The following is a 21,271-nucleotide window of genomic DNA, read 5'->3' on the forward strand; positions in this document are numbered from 1 at the left end:
TGGAAACAGACCTGAAGGCTATTTAAAACTGGAGTCTATGCACACACAACACATGAATTAACATTGTTGGCAGCAGCAAAGCAAGCTAGGTGTGCCGCTGGCAACTGGAGGAGATACTCGTACACAATATTACAGTTTACATTACCACAAGAGACTACAGCTTGCCTGTGCTACTACATAATCCCCGCTGAAGACTTGAAGCTGAAGTAAGTAGGATACAAATATGCAGCTGACAGTGAAAGCTGCCCCCAACTCAAAGGCATTAACCTTCTTCTACCCTTTGGTCCTAACAAGCCAGTACCTTACCTGAAAATCGATACCTCATAGTAAGTGTAACAAAAGCTCATCAGCACATGCACAGATGTTCCTTGAAAGTTATTTAAAGATCAATGCAATGCAGAAGGAATCTCTCAACGTTTCAAGAACAATCAATCTTTACAGGGCAACCTTAACAAGTTGTGGATGAAATATTTGGTCCTTTCCTTCTATTAGGACCCCTCTGTAAGGAAGGAGGAATTTATTTAGCCACATGTGTCTTTCCTTAAAACATTTGTTTGTTTTTGTGTACTTCTGCTTCCAGAGAAGTACAGGTATGCTGACCCAGGAAGCCTGGCACAAATTTGATTCCAGCACTACCGCTTGTCAAAAAGCAAGCAAGGGTTTTACTAACATGAAACGACGACTACTTTCTCCTCAGGTAAGTATTATCAAGCATCTCCAGCACTCTCAAATTCCCAAAAAACAAAGCAGATCAGCTGTGTCCCATGCTGATGTGCCCATTCATCACCTAAGAACATACTCACCATTCTCCGAAGTTCACTGTCGGGTTCCTCTTTTGGTTACTAAAGAAAGGAGAGTTATTAGTCAGGACAGAGTACAGCCCAGCAGAAGTGTTATTCACAGAAGGTGCTACAGTGAAGGACTGACCTATTAAAATAAATGCTGCAATGTTTGTGCTGTATTTACAAGGATAAAGCCCAGCCAGCATGGGTTCAGGAAAGGCAGGTCCTGCTTGACCAACCTGATCTCCTTCTACAACAAGGTGACCCACTTAGTGGATGAGGGAAAGGCTGTGGATGTTGTCTGTCTAGACTTCAGTAAAGCCTTTGACACGGTTTCCCACAGCGTTCTCCTGGAGAAACTGGCTGCTCATGGCTTGGACGGGTGTACTCTTCGCTGGGTAAAGAACTGTCTGGATGGCTGGGCCCAAAGAGTGGTGGTGAATGGAGTTTACTCCAGTTGGCGGCCGGTCACAAGTGGTGTTCCCCAGGGCTCTGTGTTGGGGCCACTCCTGTTTAATATCTTTATCAATGATCTGGACGAAGGGATCACGTGCACCCTCAGTAAGTTTGCAGATGACACCAAGTTGTGCGGGAGTGTTGATCTGCTTGAGGGTAGGAAGGCTCTGCAGAGGGATCTGGACAGGCTGGATCGATGGGCTGGGGCCAACTGTATGAGGTTCAACAAGGCTAAGTGCAAGGTCCTGCACTTGGGCCACAACAACCCCATGCAACGCTACAGGCTTGGGGAAGAGTGGCTGGAAAGCTGCCTGGCAGAAAAGGACCTGGGGGTGCTGGTTGACAGACACCTGAATATGAGCCAGCAGTGTGCCCAGGTGGCCAAGAAAGCCAATGGCATCCTGGCTTGTATCAAAAATAGTGTGGCCAGCAGGACTAGGGAAGTGATTGTCCCCCTGTACTCAGCACTAGTGAGGCTGCACCTCGAATACTATGTTCAGTTTTGGGCTCCTCACTGCAAGAGAGACATTGAGGTGCTGGAGCGTGTCCAGAGAAGGGCAATGAAGCTGGTGAAGGGTCTGGAGCACAAGTCTTATGAGGAGCAGCTGAGGGAACTGGGGTTGTTTAGCCTGCAGAAAAGGAGGCTCAGGGGAGACCTTATTGCTCTCTACAACTACCTGAAAGGAGGTCGTAGTGAGGTGGGGGTCGGTCTCTTCTCCCAGGTAACAAGCCATAGGACGAGAGGAAATGGCCTCAGGTTGCGCCAGGGGAGGTTTAGACTGGATGTTAGGAAATTTTACTTCACTGAAAGGGTTATCAAGCATTGGAACAGGCTGCCCAGGGAAGTGGTTGAGTCGCCATCCCTGGAAGTATTTAAAAGACGTTTGGATGAGGTGCTTAGGGACATGGTATAGTGGTGGTCTTGGTCATGTTAGGTTTATGGTTGGACTCAGTGATCTTAAAGGTCTTTCCAACCTATGTGATTCTGTGATTCTGTGATAAAAACTACCCTCCCACTGAAAAAAATACCTGTTTTGTGTTGAATGATTCCTGAAAGATTACCCAGATAAACTGTCCTAATTACGATGATGAACCATTCCTTTCCTAAAAAAATGTCATCAAGACCGGTATTTTTATTTTTAAACAGAAAATTGGCATATTTCAAAACATTGAAATATTTTACACCATTGTTTCAATAAATGAAATTTCTCCTTAATAATGTCATAATCCTGATTCTTTGAAGTAAAACACATTATCATTACATTTCCATGACTGCTCTGCTCTGAAGTATTGTTTATTGCATTGGGATTTCAAGTGGAAAAAATCTTCAAGTCCAATAACCAAGAAAAAGCACCAAAAAAGCAAAGGATCTCCTTGAATTCTTGAAGAACAGACAAAATGTAAACAGTACGTCCCCTCTGTTTTTCAACAAGTCTACTTACTGGAATATGAAAGACTAGAAAATTTTAGAATAAAACCTCAGATTCAGTTTCAATTATATTCCCTCCAAGCCTCAAGAGAACACACACGCAAAAATTTGTTCTCTCAGTAAGAAAATCACTGGTCCAAAGAAAGGGTTGTTAAAAAAAAAAAAAAAAAAAAAAAAAAGACAGGCATGCTTGCAATGTTTGTTTTAAAGTACCCCAAGACTTTAAAAATGTATGTTACCTGAGGATTCCCTATCAAAAGAAAAATAAGAATAAAAAGTAAGTATGAAATCTTAAGATCTAAATCTATACAGTTAAAATATAAAACATTTCTGTGCACACAGTTTGCTATGGCGACAGGAGAAAAGCTACAGAAATAAATTTACTGCAGTAGCCATTTGAAATGCTGAGAAACACTTCAGTAACACCTAAGTATATCCCCTGTTTTCATTGTAATACTCCAGCTCTGAATGGGGCAAGCAGAACACAGAGATCCAGTACTACCACACTATAATTCTCAGTAAAACCCACTAAACTCATGAAAATATCCACTTGCCATACAGCATTTTTGTCAATATGTAAGATAGAGGAGCACACAAACCACATCAATTGTGTCTCACTTCAGCTGAAGAACATTTGACAAAGTGAGTGCAAGTTTGCAGTGGACAAGCAACCTCATCACAGACAAGGGCAAGACCTCAAGCTTAAGAAAAGCAAGAGTGCAGTGTAATACATAGCAAGCTGCAAATACAGTGCTCTTCACTTAGAGTAGCTGAAAGCATTTTGTTCTCCTTTTTTTTTATCCATTACTGGATTGGGTTTTTTCCCCCACTTTGAGCTACATTAAACAACTTGGCTTACCTGGAGGTGCACTGTGCTTGTATTCTAGCTTGTGCTGTGGATCCTTCCTGCAAAGAAGAAAACAGTAAAAGCTCAATTCACCACCGTGTTCCACACTTAACAAGCCCTGAACTCCTTGGTATTTTATGGACAATTTTCATTTCTTTTTAAAATAAAATTCTGTGACCAGTGCCTTACCGCAGTCTCTCAGCTTATAGAATGTAGGGTGGAAAAAAAAACAGGTTAAATAAGAGTTCTTATTGTTTCAGCATTAAAAAACATAGATGGCTGATCAAAACTAAGTCATGAGAGTTTCCAAAGCTGTAAGATGAGATGCATTTGTTCAGCATGGTAAGAACCGACCCAATTATTTACTTTCATTAAAAATGAAACCAGAACATAATTTCTGGTGCATTAAGTACAATGGGTGCACTGTGCATCACAGGTCTGAGATAGCCAGGCATAGCTTCCATATTCTGCAACACGAGGCTACAAGTTAAATAGTTTGGGAAAATGAAAGCATTTGGAAAGAACTGCTTGTCTCAAAGGATTACAGGGAGACGCCACAGAAGGATTCTTCAGAGAGATTACTTATTTCTGCAGTATGCTGCTGCAATCTAGCAAGCTCAATTTACAAGTGTGTAGGTCTTCTAGAAAAACATTGCAACAAAGCAATGAAAGAAAATTTAAAGTCAGCATACTCTTGGATCTGCAATACATGTTCCCCTCATTCAGGCTGTGATCCAGGTCCTTAACACACTCATCCTCCTCCTGCAGTTACCCAATGCTGCTCTACTGCTTTAACTTAGTCCAACTTACGTTGTGCTAACATGCCTTGTTAGTGTATCAGAGGCTTTTCTCAGGGCTGCATGTTGAAATAGTTCCAACCTGATTTATTTTTGTGCAGAAAATTTAAGAAACTTCTAACTTTGGAAGAAAACCAGTGCAGTTGTCCTGACTAGCCTTTAGCAAGCTCTTCTGCTGGGTCACTTCTTAGAGCTGAGCTCACAGCTTGGCCACACACAACAGCTGCTCTGCCACAGCTGACAGCACAACGCAGCAGGGATATAGGGAACCAAAGAGCAGGGCTGTGGGAACTGGCGGAGGGGACTTATGCTCAACTAATACCCTACCAAAAACCTCCTCTTGTAAGGAAATGCTGTGGTGACGAGCAAAGATGGGAGCGTCCACCTGTATTGCTCTGTGGGTGTCCATCAGCTGCTGGTAAGCTTTATGCTGAAATGGCCAGGGATGAGTTTTATGGGACTTCATCTGCAGGGGAAAAAATGATTCCTGGAAGAGAGACTCACCTTGTTGAACATACAGCTCTTTGAGGGAAACTATGTGGTGTAGCCAAAGAGGATTTTAGGTGAATTTCTTGTGAAATTGTTCCATCCCTACGCCCTCACATGAGCACGTGGCTACTCTGCACTGATGCCCAGCTGGGGTGAAGGCTCCTTGGAAATGCCAGATTTCTGCTGAGACCACTACGCAGCCTGACTGCCCTGGCAGCTGCTCCTCCCGCATGGCAGCAGCAGGTCACTAAGGTAAGTGTGTTGCCTGGTGAAAGGCAGCTGTCGGTGTTCCACTCAGCCAGTGTGCAAATCAGCACTGTGTAGGTTGTTGAGTGCCTCCAGTTCCTCCAAAACCTTCCCCTCAGCTCTCCCCCAGCTGTTAAGCAGCTCATTTCTCATAGGCTTCAAAAGAAAAACAGTGAAAGAGAGTGGCTGTGTTGAGGCGACCTCTATTTTTCACTGAGTTTGATGGGTTTGGGTAACTGCCTTCAGGCAAAGATGTGCTGAGAGCCCACAATTTCAATAGCCTACATTGGTGGCTGCTTCCAGAAGGTGTAGGCCTTGACCACTTACAATTGCAGGTGGACTCCCCTTCCTCATCGGAGTTGCACAGCCAGTGCTGGGCTCGTGCTGCAGTGGGCTCAGCTGGTGTTTGCTGTTCCAGGGGTGGCCAGGAGTCCATCTACAGAGAAATAAGCAGCAGGGAACTATCCCTGGCTGACTGAGGGAAGGGAACCAAGACAGGGCATAGTTTTAAGCCTGAATTTTCTTTCTACTGAAATCTGTTACCTCTGGCTGCTTTGGATCCTGCCACCTCTGGCTCTGGAGCGCTTGGTGGAGACCAGCGTGGTCTGGAGCACAGATGGCTTTGCTCCAGCCAAGGGACAGCTACAGTTTTTCCATTAATCCAGAGATGCGTCAGCTGTGGTAGGCGAGACAGAATAGCACTTCTCCTACTCTTGGAGGGTTTGTTTTTGGGCCCACCCAGAGCCTGGACTCTACGTGAGACTCAGGAGACCTGTGTTACTTCACCCTCTGGTTCTGTCCCCCGTAAATAAGTGGGAAGGGAGGATGAGAACCTTGCCCCGTACAACAGAGCAGTCTGGAGAACAAAAGTTCCTGCACATCCTGCAGCAGAGAAGGTCGCCAGTGGGGGGGAGCTGCTGGCTCCCAGCTGCCCTCCTGGCGCTTCCCCCCGGGCCGTGGGTGCTGAATCACTCACGGGGGTGGGGGGTCTACAGCTTTTCCTCCCCGATGGTGTGGATGCAGACACCTGTTCTGCACCACAGCGATCCTCCTCTCCCCGCCAGCCCTGCCAGGAGCGGTGGCGCGGTCTTCTGCCGAGACAGGAGGAGCGAGAGCTGCGCTGCAGTCATTCACCTCACCGCCTGCACTGATGGTCCCTCAGGGCGTCACCTCCCTCGCGGTGACGAGCGCATTTAGTGGCCAAGCGGTCCCGTGGCGGCAGGTGAAGATTTGCTCCCAGAGTGTACAAATATACTTCGCATCGGACGCTTTCCAACACCTTTCGCACCGACGCAGGCGGCACCAGGAGCCTCTGTCCTGCCCCGCCGGCCCCCTCCCAGGGCGGGCTCACGGCGGGAGAGCCGCCCCCGAGGAGGGGCCCCGCCGAGGGGGGCCGGTCCCGCCAGGCCCCCTGGGCCGCGCTGAGGGTGGCGGGGCGGGCCAAGATGGCGGCGAAGGGCGGGGCCGCGGGCTGGAGGCCTTCCTCGCGCGGGGGGTGCGGGCGCGGCTCAGCGCCACGGAGGTGAGGGGGGAGCCGGTGCTGGTGCCCACCCGGTGCGGCCCGGCCCGGCCCGGCTCGGCCCGGTGCGGTGCGGTCCGGTCCGGTCCGGTCCGGCTCGGCGGGGAACGCGGCCTCGTTGGCTTCGCGCCCCGGAGCCGGGCGGCGGTGGCGTGGGCTGTGCCGGCACCCGCGTGGGGCCCTACGGGTCTGGTCTTGGTCTGGGACGGAAGGGACCCCTCAGGGCCGTCTGGTGCCGGCCCTGCCGTGGGCAGGGACACCTGCCACTCGGTCAGGCCGTGTCCTCTCGCCACCTGCGGTGAGCTGAGGTCTGCGCTGCCCTCGTCCCCGCGAAGGGGCGAGCGGGTGTGAGGGGCTGCTGAGCTGGTGAGAGTGCTCGCCCAAAGCCCCTTCCCGCTTTGGTTTGGTTTCTGTTTTTCCCCTGAGGTGGACTGCGTCTCAGGAAAGGTCTTCTTCAGCACAGAGGCGGAGCCGGGCGAGCTGAGGAGACTCAAGGCTGGAGAGCAACTGGTTTTATATGCCAGAATATCCGTCATCTTTGTTGAGAAGAGATATAGTGCGTAAACTGAATGCACAAATAATTTTCAAAAATGAGGAGACTCAGCTGTTAATACCTGAATCAAAAGCTGTGGAAGTGTTTTTATATTACAGAACACACCAAGACCAAAGGAAGAAATTCCTGCAGAAGTGGAGGATGCAGTAACACCCTTGGTATGGACTAGTGGAATTCCAGGTCGGTCTAAATTGGCGGAACCAGTAACCTGGAAGCAAACCGGTAAGACAAAAACAGTATCCTCTTAAGTGGGAAGCTAGAAAGGGGTTGGAAGATTAATAACAAAATTTTTGAATTATGGATTATTGATAGAGTGTGAATCAAAATATAACACCCCAATATTGCCAGTGAAAAAGCAGAATGGCAAGGAATATAGGTTAGTTCAAGATTTAAGAGCCGTAAATCAGATTGTTCAAGACATTCACCCAGTAGTAGCTAACCCATATACCTTGCTGACATCTTTAAAAAAAAAAACATAAGTTGTTTACTGTACTTGATCTCAAGGATGCTTTCTTCTGCATACCTCTAGACAAAGATAGCCAGGCAATATTTGCCTTTGAATGGGAAAGCCCCACCACTGGACACAAGACACAACTCACCTGGATGGTGCTACCTCAAGGGTTCAAAAATAGTCCTACCATATTTGGTAATCAGTTGGCAAAGGAATTGGAAGTGTGGAAAAAAGAGAATTCAGAAGGAGTAATACTGCAGTATGTAGATGACATCTCGATAGCAGCAGAGACTCGAGAGGACTGTTTACAAGTGACCATCAGCTTGTTGAATTTTTTGGGACAAGCAGGATACCGAGTATCAAAAGCAAGGCCCAGATTGGGAAAGAGACTGTGATATATTTAGGCTTTGAAATTTCACAAGGACAAAGAAGATTGGGAGCAGGCAGAAAGGAAGCAATTTGTCACATTCCAGAACCCAGAACGATACGGGAATTGCGGATATTTTTGGGTATGGTTGGGTGGTATCAATTGTGGGTCCTCAATTATGCAGCTTTGAAAGGATCCCAGGGGAATTACCTGCTGTGGACACCTGAGTGTTGGACAGCTTTTAAAAATCTGAAGAAGGCTTTGATGTCCGCACCTGTGTTAGGACTCCCAGATTTAGCAAAGCCTTTTGAATTGTTTGTACATGAGTGATAACATCTTGCTTTGGGTGTGTTGACTCAAAAATTAGGAACTTGGAAACAGGCCGTTGGGTATTTTTCTAAGCAATTGGATAATGTCAGCAAGGGATGGCCTGGGTGTTTGTGAGCTGTGGCAGCAACTGTACTTAGTCCAAGAAGCAAGGAAATGAACCATGGGGCAGAAGATTACGGTTTATGTCCCACATATGGTAGTTTCTGTCTTGGAGCAAAAAGAGAGGCATTGGCTCTCCCTGAGCTGCATGCTTAAATACCAGGTCACTCTCTTGGAATAGGATGATGAGGAACTTAAAACTACAACAGCAGTGAACCCAGTAATGTTTTTGAGCTCGGAAATGGGTGAGTCTTTACACCATGATTGTTTGCAAACTGTTGAGCAGGTATATTCTAGCAGACAGGACCTGAAGGACAAACCGTTGCCTAATCCTGATTTGGAGCTGTTTATGGATGGAAGCAGTTTTGTCCAAGATGGAAAAGGAATGGCGGAGTATGCAGTTGTCACCACCACCCAAGTGATGAAAGCTGAAGCTCTCCCTGTGAATACATCAGCAACAGAAAGCAGATTCACACACATAGAGCTATCTGGAAGGAAGGAGGACTGTTGTCAGCTCAAGGATCACCCATTACATACAAGGAAGAAATTCTCCAACTCCTCCAGGACATCCAGCAGCCCAAGGAAGTAGCAGTAATGCATTGTAAAGCACATCAGTTTGGACAAGCCGTGGTAAATGTGGGCAACCGATTGGCTGATAAAACTGCTAGAGAAGCAGCGGAGCAAAGCATCCTTGCCCTGGTACCAGTAAAACAGATAAAACTTCCAACCCCGAAACCAAATTATGGTAAATTGGAGAGATTATTGGCAGAATAGTTGAGAGCAGTAGAAAATGAGGATGGATGGTGGGTAACACCCACCTGGCAAGTCATAGTTACCCCACAAATAATGATAAAAATAGCAGAGGAATAAGAGAGAGAAACAGATGGGGGAGTTGAAGCGATGATTGTGGATTTACAGAAATCAAGATTGCTGTGTGCACATCCCAAATGTTACAGATGCTTTGAATGAACAAATAGATGATATGAAGAGGGTGGCACAGCAGACTCAAGGTTTAAGAAGTGAAATGCAAAAAAATTGGTTAGGCCAAATTTTGGGACATTTTGGATTTCCTCTTAAAGGATGAATAACTGAGTTGTTACAGACACTAATCATTTTGATTACAGTTGTTTTGGTGATTTGTTTGGTTTATCAATGTTTAAAGAAAATGTTGACACAGACAATGTCTAGGAATTCTGTAGCAATTTTTAAATCGGTAATGAAGCATCGTACACCAATGCCGGGAGAGAAGCCACCTGCTTATGTTGAGGTATGAAAGATTAAGAGTGGAAGTATTGAAAAGGTGATTATTTCAAAACTTCCAAAGGGGGGAAATGTAACCAGATGTAAGCAAAATGATTAGTTCGTTCTTTTGTAACTAAGCAACATAGAGATAGGAGCGGGATAGACAATACTTTAATGTTGTGTTTATACATCTATGGCTATGGATATGTTGATATGTTCCCAGTACAGCCCCAGCCCATCTTGACAACGAGTTGAGGGTAGTTAGAATAATTGGTTTGTGTTAAGGGTGCCAAATCATTGTTAGGGACCATGCACCATGAAGAAGGGAAGCAAGTTACATAAGCAAGGTGATATTGTGCATGTCCCGAAGAAGGGGTCGACTAAAGGACACACCTGTACGACCACCAAGGACCACCAGAGACCCCCATGGAAGCCCCTCGGAGCTCAAGGACGCATGGGTAATGACCATGCAAATATGATAATTAGTTCTGGGAAATTGAATGAATATGCATGATCATTCTGGGAAATTTGATGCATATGTATGCATTTGATGCATAATCGGACAATATAAGTTTCGGTTGATGTAACCTGCGGTATGCACACTAGGTGGAACAATACCCCGTGCATCCAGCGCCGTAATAAAGAATGCCTGCTTCTTAATGCTACGTTGGTGTTAAGGAGTTTGATTCCTGATTTTGGTGACACTAACAGCTGTAGTTCTAATTGACAGTAATCAATTCTGGAGTATTCTTCACCCAGGTATATTTTCAATGCTTTTTTTGTGCTGAAAATGGCTTTAAAATTGTTTGAAATAGATATCTTACCAGCTTGTGTTCTGCTGGCATTGTACATATATGTGTACGTGTAACACCACCCCCCTGCACCAAAAAAAGTTAACGACACTGAAGTCCAGTTCTGGACCCCTTGTTATGCATTTTAAGGATGAGTCATTTTCCTTTAGGCAAAGTGGATCCAGACGTACATCCTGTGTCACTTAACTGTTCAGTACACAGATTTCTTGTAAATCTCAGCTACTTGGGTCACAGTCTTTGTCAGGAATAAGAATTTCAAGTAAGATGGCTTGATATCTCTGTGCTGGTGGGATTTTATTTGGGAGATCACAGATGACCTTCAGCTTTGAGGATCAAATTTAACCATGATTCTAAATGAGAAAAAGAAATACCTTCCCGCCCCCCTTGACCAGCTTCGAAGTTTTTAAGTGAATTGTCGTAGCTAGGTCAAGAGGACTACCCACAGGTGTAAGTTCAGGCATGTGTTGGAGACTTTGCACAATTGAAGGCAGGTTGATGAACAGCAAGGAGAGATGTCCTTTATAAACTTGTGGCTTTTATTCTGAGCTGAATCAAAGTGATTCATGTTCACGTCTGTCTTTCAGCCCTGCAGAGTGTCCCACATCTCTAATCCTGGACCAAGTGCTTTCTGAGGAGGATGGCATGGTTGGCTGGTGCTCCGTCCCTGGGAATGACTCTCAGAGGTGGTCTGGTTTTCTAGAGCTGCTGAATTCTTCTGCAGAATTCAACCCCTGCACGATTTAATCTTGGTTCTGCAGAGCTTGTAATCAGATGGATGCCTGGGTCTTTGGTGATGGGGTAGGTGGGTGTTGAGAGCTCAGCTATGCCTGTGGTTGCTGCTGCTGTGGTTCCTGGATTCACACATTGATGAAATGTGAGCACAGTCTCTGTTAAGAGCTGTTCTCAATCCACAGGAAAATCAAATGCTGAGACTGAACTACTTAACCTGAAACTACTTGTTTTTTCTAGGGAAAATGCTGCATGAGATTAAAAGCGTTTTCATGGAGGAACCAAAGTATTGGCTGGATGTTATCTCTATCTGGAGAAACCTTCATGGGCATGAGGGTGAAAAAAGATTATGTCTCTCAAGAAAACCCATCACCTCTGAAAAGGAAATCAGAAGAAGAGACAAATACTGCAACTAAAAGAACACAGAACAAGTGAGAGAGACTGTATCTGAGGAATGTCAAGCGGAAGCTGGAGAGAGGTGTGCGGTAGCAGAGAGAAAGAATGATCAGGACTGCTGGACTGAAAGCAAGACTTCCTTAGAAGACCTTCCCAAAAGCAGTGGAGGGAAGCCTATTGCGAATGAGCAGCTTAGCTTCAGTTTGAGAGTTTCTTGTCATTGTAGTGGAGCGATTGCCAAAATACTTCCTTCACAGGTATGCTAAAGTATCTTATTTTTTAAAAGAATTTAGCAAAGGTGAAGGCAGATGTGTAGTTTATTTGTCATGTCAGTTGTGTGTTGAATGTTTTAGAATAACAAACTGATCAAAGCTTTTTCTGTATTTTCTGAAAAAAAGCCCTTAACCCGCATTTACCTTAAACAAGTGGAAATACAAGGGCTGTTGTTAATTTCGGGGCACTCTTACCCTGACTATTTTTCAAATCAATGCTTTTTATTGAGGATAAGTAAAGGTAAGAGGTTGAGGTAGCTGGGCTTGTGGAGTCTGAGGAGTGATCTGATAGTAGTTTACAGGTACTTAAAGAGCCATTGCAAGCACAGTGGAGCCAGACTCCTCTCAGTTGTGGCAGAGTGTAAAAGAAGGCGCAAAACCAGAACTTGCAGCTTCGGTGGGCTCTGGTTGAGCACTGGGGAGAGCTTGTTCCCCAAAAGGGTGGTACGGTCCTGGGGCGTGGCTCTTGGTCCCTGGGAGAGAGTGGTGGCTTAGAGACCTCCAGGGGCCCTTTCCATCCAGCACTCTTCTCATCTGTAATATCTTTCTACTGTGAGGAAAATAAAAAAATTAAAAAAGAAACCCTGTGTAGCTGCAATTTATGTAGATTTCTCTTACTCGAAGATAATAGCAGTTTGATTAGATTCCCCCCCCCCCCGCTAAAGCTAGTACCTTGGGAGGGTGGAACACATGAGCCTGCCAACATTAATATTTGCTTAAATTCGTGCTGTGTGTTTGGACTTTCATACTGTGAAGGTAGTCAGAGCTTTCTAGATGGCATAAAAGCATTAAAATTGTGAGTTGCATTTGTGCCTTCACAGGTTTTCTATTTGGTAATCTAGTTTACAGCCATCAGACATATTTTGTGTGTGATATAATTCTAAAATGATGACAACTTTTGTTGTGCCCTGTTGTACCTCTTCTGTACGATTTTTGTATGAATTGTTCTCCTAGGGATAGAGAGAGACTCTTTCTTTTCCCAGGTATTTCTAAGGATTGTGCAGTGGAGGCTGGGATCTGTAGTTTTCTTAATTCTGTTATTTTTACTGCCTGTGACTGTTATTCCCCCTTGCAGGAGATCAGAAGAGCCATTGGCATAGTGCTCATGAAGCAGTGTGGGTGGCAGGCTGATCTGTAGGACCCTGATCTAGAGGTAGTGGTGCCTGTCTGCCAGATGGCCTCTTGCTGCTTCCAGAATTGCCCCTGGTATCTTTTGTTTTGTTCTCTGCTCCCTTTGCACGCGGGACCATGGCCTCTCCCCGTTTGTCTTTCTGCCACTGAATTTAACTAGAAATCCTCTGGTAGCACTGAGCAAAGCTTTTCTGTAGCCACTGTGTGCATGCCTTCCAGTGCACTTAAATAAATACCAGAATGGCCAGCATGGGCCTGTACATGAGAGGAAGGATCCATACAGGCCATGTCTCAGGATCCAGCATGCTTACAAACTGACTGTGTTGAAAATGGAGATCGCCTGGGCCATTGGGCAGCTAGTTTAGCCTCTGTAGGGGAAGAGAGTGAGCAGCAAGGTCGTGTTCTCGAGGAATGCCATCTTGAGAACGCCATTTATGGAAGAGCCTCCTCCCAGACCCTGTCCCTGACAAGCAGCTTGTTTAAGGCATCCTCCAGGGTGCAAGCTGTCTGGAGACCTTGGAAAGGACTCTTGACAAGCTGTTTCTGCATCCCTGTGCTTGGCGTATGGGAGCTGCTCTCAGCACTGATGCTGGGAGATCTGAGGCGTTCTGTAAAAGCTCTGAGTTCATCTGCTGGCTCTGGTTTTCCCAGGCTGTGTGTCAAATGCAGCTTTGTTGAGTCTCAAGTGGGGCTTTTGTTCTTGTCCAGATTTTTGCTCTGAAACCATTCAAGTGCTGAGGGCTGGGATATTTCAAAAGCATCGTCTTTCTCTTTGGGCTTCCTGGGGAGGGAGGGATTGCAGTCATGCAAGACCTGTTGGGGAGCTCAGTCTTCTTTTGGGATGCTCTCTATGGGACAGGAGGACAATTTCTTTGAGCTGTGTATATTTCTGGAAGGATCACCCATGTTTACCTTCATCTGAAATACTGCTTAGTGGCACTCGTTTTTGTTGTGTGGGGTTTTTTGGTTTTTGTTTTTGTTTTTAAAAAGGCTCTGTGTGTGAATAGCTGAGTGCTGGTAGCTAATATACAGTGAAAAATCTTCTCCTGGTCAGAGTAATTGGTCTTATAATTAAAAATATCCATTCAACATTACAAAAATTGGTTCCCTTGAAGAGTCAAGTGCTTGCTGATGTCTTCCTGGCTGATAAAATCCCTTCCCAGCTTGCTTAAATATTAAATCATCTTTAAAGTGACATTCAGATTACCTAGTGTGATTTCTTCCAATTAATCATAATTGCCTAAAGCGTGCATTTTTGTTCTTAAAAACTAGGAAGTTCATAGAAACATCTTCTGTGTCTGGTTTAAATGAGTTAAAGCTATTGTTGTGTGTCAGTTTGAGAGTTTCTAATGTTTTTTTTTTCCTCTTTCAGATCTTTGTACATCTTAATGACCTTCACTCTGTGGTGGGGATTCCTCTTTTCAGGTAGGCATTCTCACCGGCTTTGCCTTGGTAGTATCAGAACAGACATAATTTCTAAATAGTCTTGCTGTCCACTGTGAGTACTTATCTTCTGGTTTAATATTCACTGGACTGTCCCATTAGTCTTTTGGTCTGTCTGGAGCTTATCTGAGCACATAGGCCAGACTTGGCAGTGAGTTCTGGATAAAAGCAGACTGTGGTTTCTATCTGTCTGTCTGCAGATCTGTCCAGTTCATTTGTTCTTTCATATTACATGGGCTTTTCTGGGTGGTTGTACTGTTACCTTATGTTGATTTTTTGCTGTCTGCAGGCTTCCATTGGCAAACAGAGAGTATATCAAAACAGCAGGACTGTGGTCAACAGTTGCATGGGCCATGGCATCTCTGGCTGAAATCTGTGAAAGTGAATGTTCATGGCAAAGATGTAGAGTCCCAAATGAAGGGGAGGTTGCTGCTGGTCAGAGCTGGAGCTGGAAGCTTTGAAGAAGTGTGGTGATTTTAATGCCCCATCCTCTTAAGGCATGTGGAGAGGGTTTGCCTTATCTGTGATCAGAGTGCGCTGTTCAACCAGATATCTGCTGTAATCCCAGATCCTTCTCAGGAGAGGTGTTATTCCTTGTATGAAAATATATGTCTAAATGGCAAGATTTTTTCACTGTTGAGGCTTCAAACCTTGTTTGGGGTTGTTCTCCCAAGGGAAAACAGAAGCGTATGTGATGATTTCCACAGATTAATTTGGTATCAGTACCCCCAGTCATAATTTGTTTCCCTCAGTGTCACCTCAAGGCTGGATGCAGTGATGGATTGTCTTTAGTGAAATTATCTTCTCTTTTTTTTTTTTACTATATTCTATTACAAGCAAGTTTGGCCTGGTAAACCAGTGATTATTGTTACCTGCACTGGATTCGGTGGGAGTATGTAGGTGACCTGTACATCCCCGAGTAAGCTTTGTGCTGGGAGAAAAGTCTGTCTTGCTTGGGATGCAATAACCCCTATATTTTTGCAGGCAGGTGCCTTTGTGCTGGATCCCATGTGTGGGCTAGGAATAATGCTGCTGGAAGCTGCCAAAGAGTGTCCCGTGAGTATCACAGTCGCAGCAGGCAGGACCTTTGCAAGATGGCTTGTAGTTGCATCACGAAAAATGTGTCCCACAGTTACACCAAAGTCCATTACTGGAAAGCTGGAACCAAACTGATCTTTCTAGGCAGTTGTGAAAAGTGTTTTAGTACAAATGTTCCTGCACAGGAATGTAAAACAAAGTCCTACATATTTATGCAGATGGGTGCTGGGAGCCCTGGATTTATACCGCAGGTTTTGTGTAAGGCAGCTATGGACTTTTAAAGCTGCCTGGGCTTATCCTGGGAAGGGAGGTGTCAATGGAACAGTACAGTCAGTTGTCAGTATTAGAGGCAGCGTAGCTCTGTCTCTGTAGCTAGCTGGGGTCTTGCTGTTAGGACATAGCCTCAATATTTCTGGAAGTTACAAGTGTCTTGAGCAGACCAGGACGTGAAAAGAGTGAAGACAGTGCATACTTCCCCCATTCCTCTGTCCTCTGGATCTGTGTATTGCTCTGTGTAATGGTACGAGAACTCCCAGGAAGAGGTTTGTCTTGGAAGAGCTGTGCAACAGGGCAGTTCTGAGAAAGGTTTGTAAAATAACTACACCTGTTTGTCAACTAGGTGACTTTTCTCTTTTTCTCTGAACAGGAAGCCTGTTACTAGGGTGCTGATAGAAGTGATTCACAGTTAGAGGGTGCAGATGTGAATATTAGGACTACAGGCTTGATGGATAAGATTGAGTTACTTAAAGCTTCTGTGAAAGGTATGTCTGTAGGCTTCCCAAGTGAGACACATTTGAAATTTTTTGTGGTTCTGGGATTACACAGGTACTGTAGGTTCTCTTGAGGTGATGTGTAGTAGAGCTAACTCTCAACAAATAGCTGAGCAGTGACTCTGTAGTGCTAGTGAATGGATAATTATTTGTTCTGTCCCCCTCTGAACTTTGGCAAGAATAAACTCAAGCAGAAGACAATGACAATAATTGTCAGACATGGGCAGTAGTTGTCTGTCTTAATGGTAAACTTGTGAACACCACAAAGAGTATATACCATGTGAGAATTTTTTGTGTCTTACGGGAACACAGCAAGGACAAATCCAGATAAAATGTCGCTTGTAACTTAAATGTACTAAATGAGTAATGGTGGGGACTCATGTAGCTCAGTATTGAATTGTTAATGTTTTGCAGTAGGAGTATTTTAAATGATGATGCCTTTCCTCTGGAAGAGGGAATCTGTTTGCTCTCAGTTCATGAGCTAGTCTGGGGAGAAGGTAATAATTTTATGACCTTATTCTGGAGCTCAAAGCTTGAGTCTAAATTAGTCCTTTATGAAATTAATCACAGACAAAAGCTGGGTGTTTTTCCCTGTGCATGGATGATGAAGTATGCATAGTTTTTCCTTTGCAGTATCTATTTCTTACCAGAATGGTAAGAAATAGTATTATTTCTTTTTTATAGGAATATATATAGCTTTATTTCTTACTTAAAAGCTGTGATTGGCCTTGGCTTCTAGGATAATGGAAGGTACTTTGATGTCAAGCTTTTCTAATACTGAACAAGTACCTGGTGTCTTTGTCACTGGTCAGAAGCTGTTACTTCTGCATGTTTTGAGAAGGACTGTAGGTAACTTGTCCTTCCATTTTTAGATGAAATTGTTGTGCTGTAAGTGTGGATGCAAGGATGGTCCAAGAACCATCCCCAGCCAGTTCTGGAAAGGCTGGCATAGAATCACAGCAGGGTTTAGGTGGGAAGGGACTGCTGGAGGTCTTTAGTCCTGTTATCTGCTGGGAGTGGGGCTAACCCCAAAGGTGGATCATGTTGCTCAGGGCCTCTTCCAGTTGAGTTTTGAGCATCCTGAGGGATGGAGAACCCATAGTCTCATCCTCTCACATGCTGGCTACCCTCTGGCCAGCCCAGCCTGGTATGTGTCTGGCCTTCATCACCCCAATGGTGCAGTGCTGTGTCATGGTCAAGAGAACTGACTGTTTCCTGGATGCAGAAACTCTGAGGAGATACTTCAAAAATACTAGCTCCAACAGAATCCAAGTGATTCTGGCTGTAACCGGATTCTTGGGGGGAGAAAAGGGGGATGGAGAGGAATTTAACATATGGTTCCTTGCCGTTCATACATGTGCATCTGCACATCTGCACTAAGTAAAGTGCTTGCAAACTGAGCTCTTCTTTTGCGTTTTGCTTGTAAAGATGTACTGTGTGTTGAGAAGCAGCAATTAGTTTGGACCCATGCAGTGCCCTGTTAGGATAGTCATACTTTCATACCACCAGTAACAAACATATCACCAGTAACAGGGAATCTACAAGCTAAACCCCACTCTCGTGTTTGTCTCTTCCCAGTCTGCACTGGGTTGGTGGCTTTGTAGTGCGATTTGTGAGGATAAGTACAGAAGGAGTTATGAATCTGGGTGCATAACCCACAGAAGAGCTGGCAGACAGTTTTGTAAGGTGAATGGGGGCATAGCTGCTGTTCATTTTTCAGATAGTCAGATGTCTGTCTGAAACCTGCCTTTATTCTGCAGCATTGCCATTGCCTTCAGAAAGCTTTGACACTGTGATTTCGGCTATTCTGTTTGGGAAGAAGTTCAAGATCACAAAAGACATACAGCTCTTTCTGGATATTCTCTAGGAAGTGGAGAGGTACGTGTTACCTTTGACATGCTTGGGGTTTGATGTAAATGTCATGATGGTTTGCGATCCTAAGTGTTCAGCCAGCTTCAGGTTTGTTTTATTCCAAACACTCTCCAGCTCTGTAATCTGATCTTGTGCAGACTGTGAAAGTCTGAGTCCTTGTCCCTTAAAGGCTGTGGTGGCTTGTCTTGCAAGCTGTGGACATGCTGATGGCTGCTGTCTTGCAAGCTTGTGGAAGCGCAAGCTGACAAGGAATGAGTTTGCTGTCTGAGCCACGCTCACAAGTATTTTTTTACAAGGCATGATGGTGACAGAAAGGAGGAAGAGAAGAGGATGACCTAGACAAACTGAAAGCGTGGCCAGGCAAATAAAGCAATAATCCTTTCTCAGTGGAGATCAGCTTGTATAAAATCATCGGCTTTCTTTCCGAATTCACAACCCAGCTTTTACTAGCCTGCCTTGGCAGGAGGGATCTCGGACCAGAAAACGGTGGTATGCGTTTTTCTTTCTGTTAGCGTGTACTCAAATATCCAGCTAGCCACCTGGTCTGCTTTATATGCCTCCTTTCCTCTCTCACCCTGTCATTTTGTGGCAGAGTTCAGCCAAGCTAATAGCGGGCTGCTTCTAACAGGCAGTTCAAACCATCTGCCCCTTTATATCCTTTCTTGGCTGAAAACAAGCCTTTTCTGTAGGGTTGGTTTTCAGCGGGTGTTCATCTTGCTCACCCAATGCAGGAATGTGGTGGGAAGATGGTGAAGAAGGTGAGGTAGCTCCACAGAATGTCAGAGCAATCTTATGTCAGCTTGTGCTGACCATCCCTCCCTTTGGCTGTGCTTGTCTTCTGGTCTCGTTTGGTCTCTTGGGCCATCCTAAGCAAAATCTTTCCTTGGGAAGGTGGAGGTGAGGAAGGGACCATTACCGTGAGAGCCCCACCAGTAAGACTGTTCAATCCACTTGCTCTGAACAGAGCCAGGATAGTCTTTTTTTCCCCTTCTTTCAAGGCCAAGTGTAATGTTTGCTCATGTATGAAGAGAAATGGATTTCAAACAATGGTTAATTGTCCTGTGTTTCCTGAGTTGGAAAGCCATTAAGGATCAGTGGAACACAGAAAAGACAGACCTTTTAAAGTTTCCAAAGGGCAAGGCCAGCTTCAGAATTGCCTTACCAACCTGAGAAGTTCTTGCTGCCCTGGGAAGCTGTTCCTTTGCAGACTGGTGGAGGGCTCATGAGACCCAAAAATGGGGTTTGAAGGTGACACTACCCTCCATCCTTGGAAGAATACTGAGAGGGGGAAAAAACTGGGTCCATCTTCCCTGCTAACCCAATGGAAAGACCTCCTGAGGCTGGAAATGTTTGGGAGTCAGAATGGAGCCCAGTTCTCCCATTTAGGAAGAGTTATGAAGATAGAGAATTTAAATTCCATTTGGAGATGTAGCTTACTGAGTTGAGCCATGACCCTTATCGTCTTTAGGTGTTTTATCAAATGCAGCTGGCATCTGAAGTGTCAGCAGCGTTGAGCTCTGCATGGATGAAAGAATGCCAGGCAGGCTGAACACCTAACCTTTATTTTTCCTGCAGTTGCCAGAGTATTTCGTGGTGGAGGCACTATTGTATTGCTGCTGAGCCAAGATCTCCATAAGTGCATGGATGGCATTGCTGAGTGTGCTGAAAATGAGTCTCCTAATGCAATTTCTGATGGTGCAAGTGAAACCGCTGCTGCAAAAGCCCTGAATGTTGATGGGAATTCTTCCTCCTTGGTGAATGGTGTTGAATCCTTTCTCAGCAGCAGATAGACACATTTTGGGTCTCTGGTGCCAGATGGCATCTATGCCATCTGGAATAGATGTTAGTCTTGGAAAGACGGATGCTTTCATATGCAAATACAGGAAGATCTCTACTGCTGGGAATCGGTAGCTTTCTTGCACTGTGCCTAAGTGAACCTGAATGCTGATACACTTCCAAAGCAGCACGGCAGTGATCTGGTGGAACCCTGCTGACCTGAAGGAACCCTGTGCCATTTGTTAGCTACCCTCACTTGGCATGTCCTAAGGCATTGCTTTTCTCTCTTTGGTTTTTAGGAGAGGTGGAAGATGCCTGCTAGTGTTTCAGATATTTTTACTGTAAAATATTGTAATGAGCAAGAGTCCTCAAATCCTTGTTTAGGCAAACCCTCTTAGTATCGGGAGGAATTTCTTTGGGACAGAAAGACTTCATTTGCAGAACTACAAAAACAAATGTGGTAATATTAAATGTAAATGGATTTTCACCTTCAGCAATGCTTTTAGGAAGCACACCTTATCTGAAGAAGTCTCCAGCTCTTTTTGAGGGCTGGATATACGCTTTACCATGTGCCTTGCAGTATTACTTTAAAGGTAGTTTCTGATGAGTTGGAAATGTCACTATTGAGATCTCTTGGAGTGGAAAATAAACTTTTTGGGGTGTTAATTCTTCGCAGTGTGTGCATGTATCTAATGGGTATGCTTTAGCTTTTTAGGGTGAGGAGACTTATTTCTATCAAAAATAATGCTTTTCCTCACTTGGTAATGTTACTCCAAGGGCACAACGTGGAAGATGGAAAAACCTGCCAAGTGGATGAACAATTAAAAGCGAGTTCCACCTGTAAAGAAGCACATGGAAAAATTCTCCTGAAAAGAGAGAGGTCTTAGCAGTTCTTTTAGTCTATGCAAAAGGTATTTGGAGGGGGAGGATAGTCTAATTCAAGGCTTTCCATGGCTGCTGAGCTGACAGGGAAGTATTTTTATAGAGAATTACTGCAGATTGCTTTCAGATGCTATTTTGGATAAGCGTTTGCAACTTGGCAAGCTGGGATGGGCTCATGCAGTGTGTTCCTCTGCTGTGATTGGTATGAAGATACAATTAGTAGTGTGTCTGGGTTTGGGTTTTTTTTTCTTTTCTTTTTTTTTTTTTTCTTGATTCTGACAAAGTGCTTTGGCTGGGTAAGGGAAGAGACTTTAATCTTAAGGCTAATTGTATTTCAAGAGACTAAAACTTACTGTTGTTGAGAACTGCTTGTGGAGCCCCCCCCAACTTTATACAATGCTGAGGTGTCTTTTCAATACAGTTGTCATGCCTGTGGGAAGGGGCCTCTAGTGGCCTCCAGCCTCCCCGTTGAAGCAGGCCTATTGCCAGTGCTAGATCACATCAGCTGGGGCTTTGTGTAGCCAAGCCTTAAACCTCCAAGGA

At 44.9% G+C, this 21,271-nt stretch overlaps 1 protein-coding gene across 1 annotated transcript; it reads left to right on the top strand.

The window, feature by feature from the left end:
- Positions 1–6,196: 6,196 nt before the first annotated feature.
- Positions 6,197–20,612, top strand: THUMPD2 (THUMP domain 2 tRNA and snRNA guanosine methyltransferase). The gene is given in 14 exon segments (XM_072857742.1): positions 6,197–6,568; positions 6,992–7,121; positions 7,192–7,199; positions 10,639–10,678; positions 11,389–11,556; positions 12,771–12,799; positions 12,892–12,969; positions 14,320–14,372; positions 14,680–14,771; positions 15,379–15,446; positions 16,075–16,189; positions 17,959–18,043; positions 19,646–19,653; positions 19,851–20,612. Coding segments are annotated over 14 exon segments (1,377 nt in total). The 3' UTR covers positions 19,982–20,612.
- The last annotated feature ends 659 nt before the right edge of the window (positions 20,613–21,271 follow it).

This window comes from Ciconia boyciana, chromosome 3 (assembly GCF_034638445.1).
Source record: "Ciconia boyciana chromosome 3, ASM3463844v1, whole genome shotgun sequence".
Classification (NCBI taxonomy): domain Eukaryota; kingdom Metazoa; phylum Chordata; class Aves; order Ciconiiformes; family Ciconiidae; genus Ciconia; species Ciconia boyciana.